At 44.6% G+C, this 1,543-nt stretch overlaps 1 protein-coding gene across 4 annotated transcripts in view; it reads right to left on the bottom strand.

Moving 5' to 3' along the window:
- The window catches only part of LOC108750747 (protein phosphatase 1B), a 13,049-nt gene that overhangs the window by 10,781 nt on the left and 725 nt on the right, over nt 1-1,543 (bottom strand). For all 4 annotated transcript variants that reach the window (XM_018490453.1, XM_018490454.1, XM_018490457.1 and 1 more), the window contains exon 2: nt 124-1,041. In XM_018490453.1, coding sequence (XP_018345955.1) covers nt 124-936 — 813 coding nt within the window. In that variant the 5' untranslated portion in view covers nt 937-1,041. The remainder of the gene's footprint in view (nt 1-123; nt 1,042-1,543) is intronic.

Genomic DNA, 1,543 nt, shown 5'->3' with positions numbered 1-1,543 from the left:
AATTGCGGCAATGAGTTTTCGAGTTCCTAACGCCTAATAATAATAATAATAATAATAATAAAAATAATAATAATAATAATAATATAAACATATACATATGTGTAAGATATAATCATACAATACCTTATAAAGACAAGTGTCTACAACCAGATTGGTAACTGCTTCTAAATCATCGGTTAGCTGCAGCCTTGAATGTATAAAATTACATAAATCTTCGTTGTTCATTACATCCCAAATGCCATCACATGCTAAAACTAGAAACTCATCGTGTTCATCGTCCCTGTCTAGCATGAATATTTCCGGTTCCGGCGACACTAACTGCTCACAAGGGCCTCGATCTTTCAAATTTTTGTACTCGTAATCACCCAATGCCCGGGAAACCGCCAGAGATCCGTTAACTCTTTGGATCATTACGCTACCACCTGCATTCTGAATTCTCTCCTTCTCAGCGGGTAAAACGGGCTTGTGATCCCGCGTTGAGAAGACTGGTAGTCCAGATCTACAGAGTACCGCCCGAGAGTCGCCACAATTGGCGATATAAATATTTTTGGGCGATATAAATGCACACACCGCCGTGGAGCCGGATTTGTCCATGCCAGCGCTCATCGCTGGCAAATCCCTCATCTCGTCGTCGAGTCTGAGAAATCCAGAATGGATCCCTTTTATAACATCCTCGGCCTTAAACTCCTGCGTTTGCATTATACATTCTAATAAGTGTTCTGCACTGTGCGCTGATACCAATGCACCTGCATGGCCATCAAACACTGCAAAATAGCTCCAATCCGAGAGACCACCATCCAAGCAGGGAATTGCTCGATGAGCATCCTCCATCTCCATTCGCCATCCTTGCATACTGGCAACGCCGTACTTCAGGCCGTTACCAGTGCCATGCTCATTGCACTTCTCTGTGTTTGGAGTATCCAAAAACGCCCCCATATTACACGTTGAATATTTATTACAGCTGATTATTTGTCCCTCGTTCTATTATTTGATTAGCATCATTCTTATGGATCCTCAAAATGGCACTTCTTTCACTCTTACCTAAAATCAAAAACTGTACTATATTATAACAGAATTTTTTGATTTACACTATTACACTATTGTTTTCGATCATGCATCAGAATTCTCGAGGCAAACAAGAGTCTACGAGCGCGTTTTGCAGCAATCCGACGGAATTCGACCGTCGATCGTTTGACACTGTGACGACAATGCGTCGATAACGTGGGTCGAGGAAAATACTTGCATGTATACGCGAGAGTTCAAATGACAAAGGCCGAGGTGAAACGACACCGGGTAGGACGATTGGAATTGTCCACTGAGTTGGACGTATTGTGCGGCATTTTGGAAGCGGCGTGCGTTATCACCCGGCGCGAGTAAATCCATCGCTTACGTTACGCGTAGCGATGGATAGCCGCGCTCGAGGGAGCGATATGAGCTACGGAGTTCACGTAGCACACAGTGCCTTTCTGCCACTTTCTGCGCGAAATATCGTCCCGTGCGGCGGATAACGCAGACGGCGGTTGCTTGGCGCGCTCGTGTTTCC

The sequence above is a fragment of the Trachymyrmex septentrionalis genome, unplaced genomic scaffold (assembly GCF_001594115.1).
Source record: "Trachymyrmex septentrionalis isolate Tsep2-gDNA-1 unplaced genomic scaffold, Tsep1.0 scaffold37, whole genome shotgun sequence".
Classification (NCBI taxonomy): domain Eukaryota; kingdom Metazoa; phylum Arthropoda; class Insecta; order Hymenoptera; family Formicidae; genus Trachymyrmex; species Trachymyrmex septentrionalis.
This window is presented reverse-complemented; position numbering and strand designations above follow the sequence as displayed.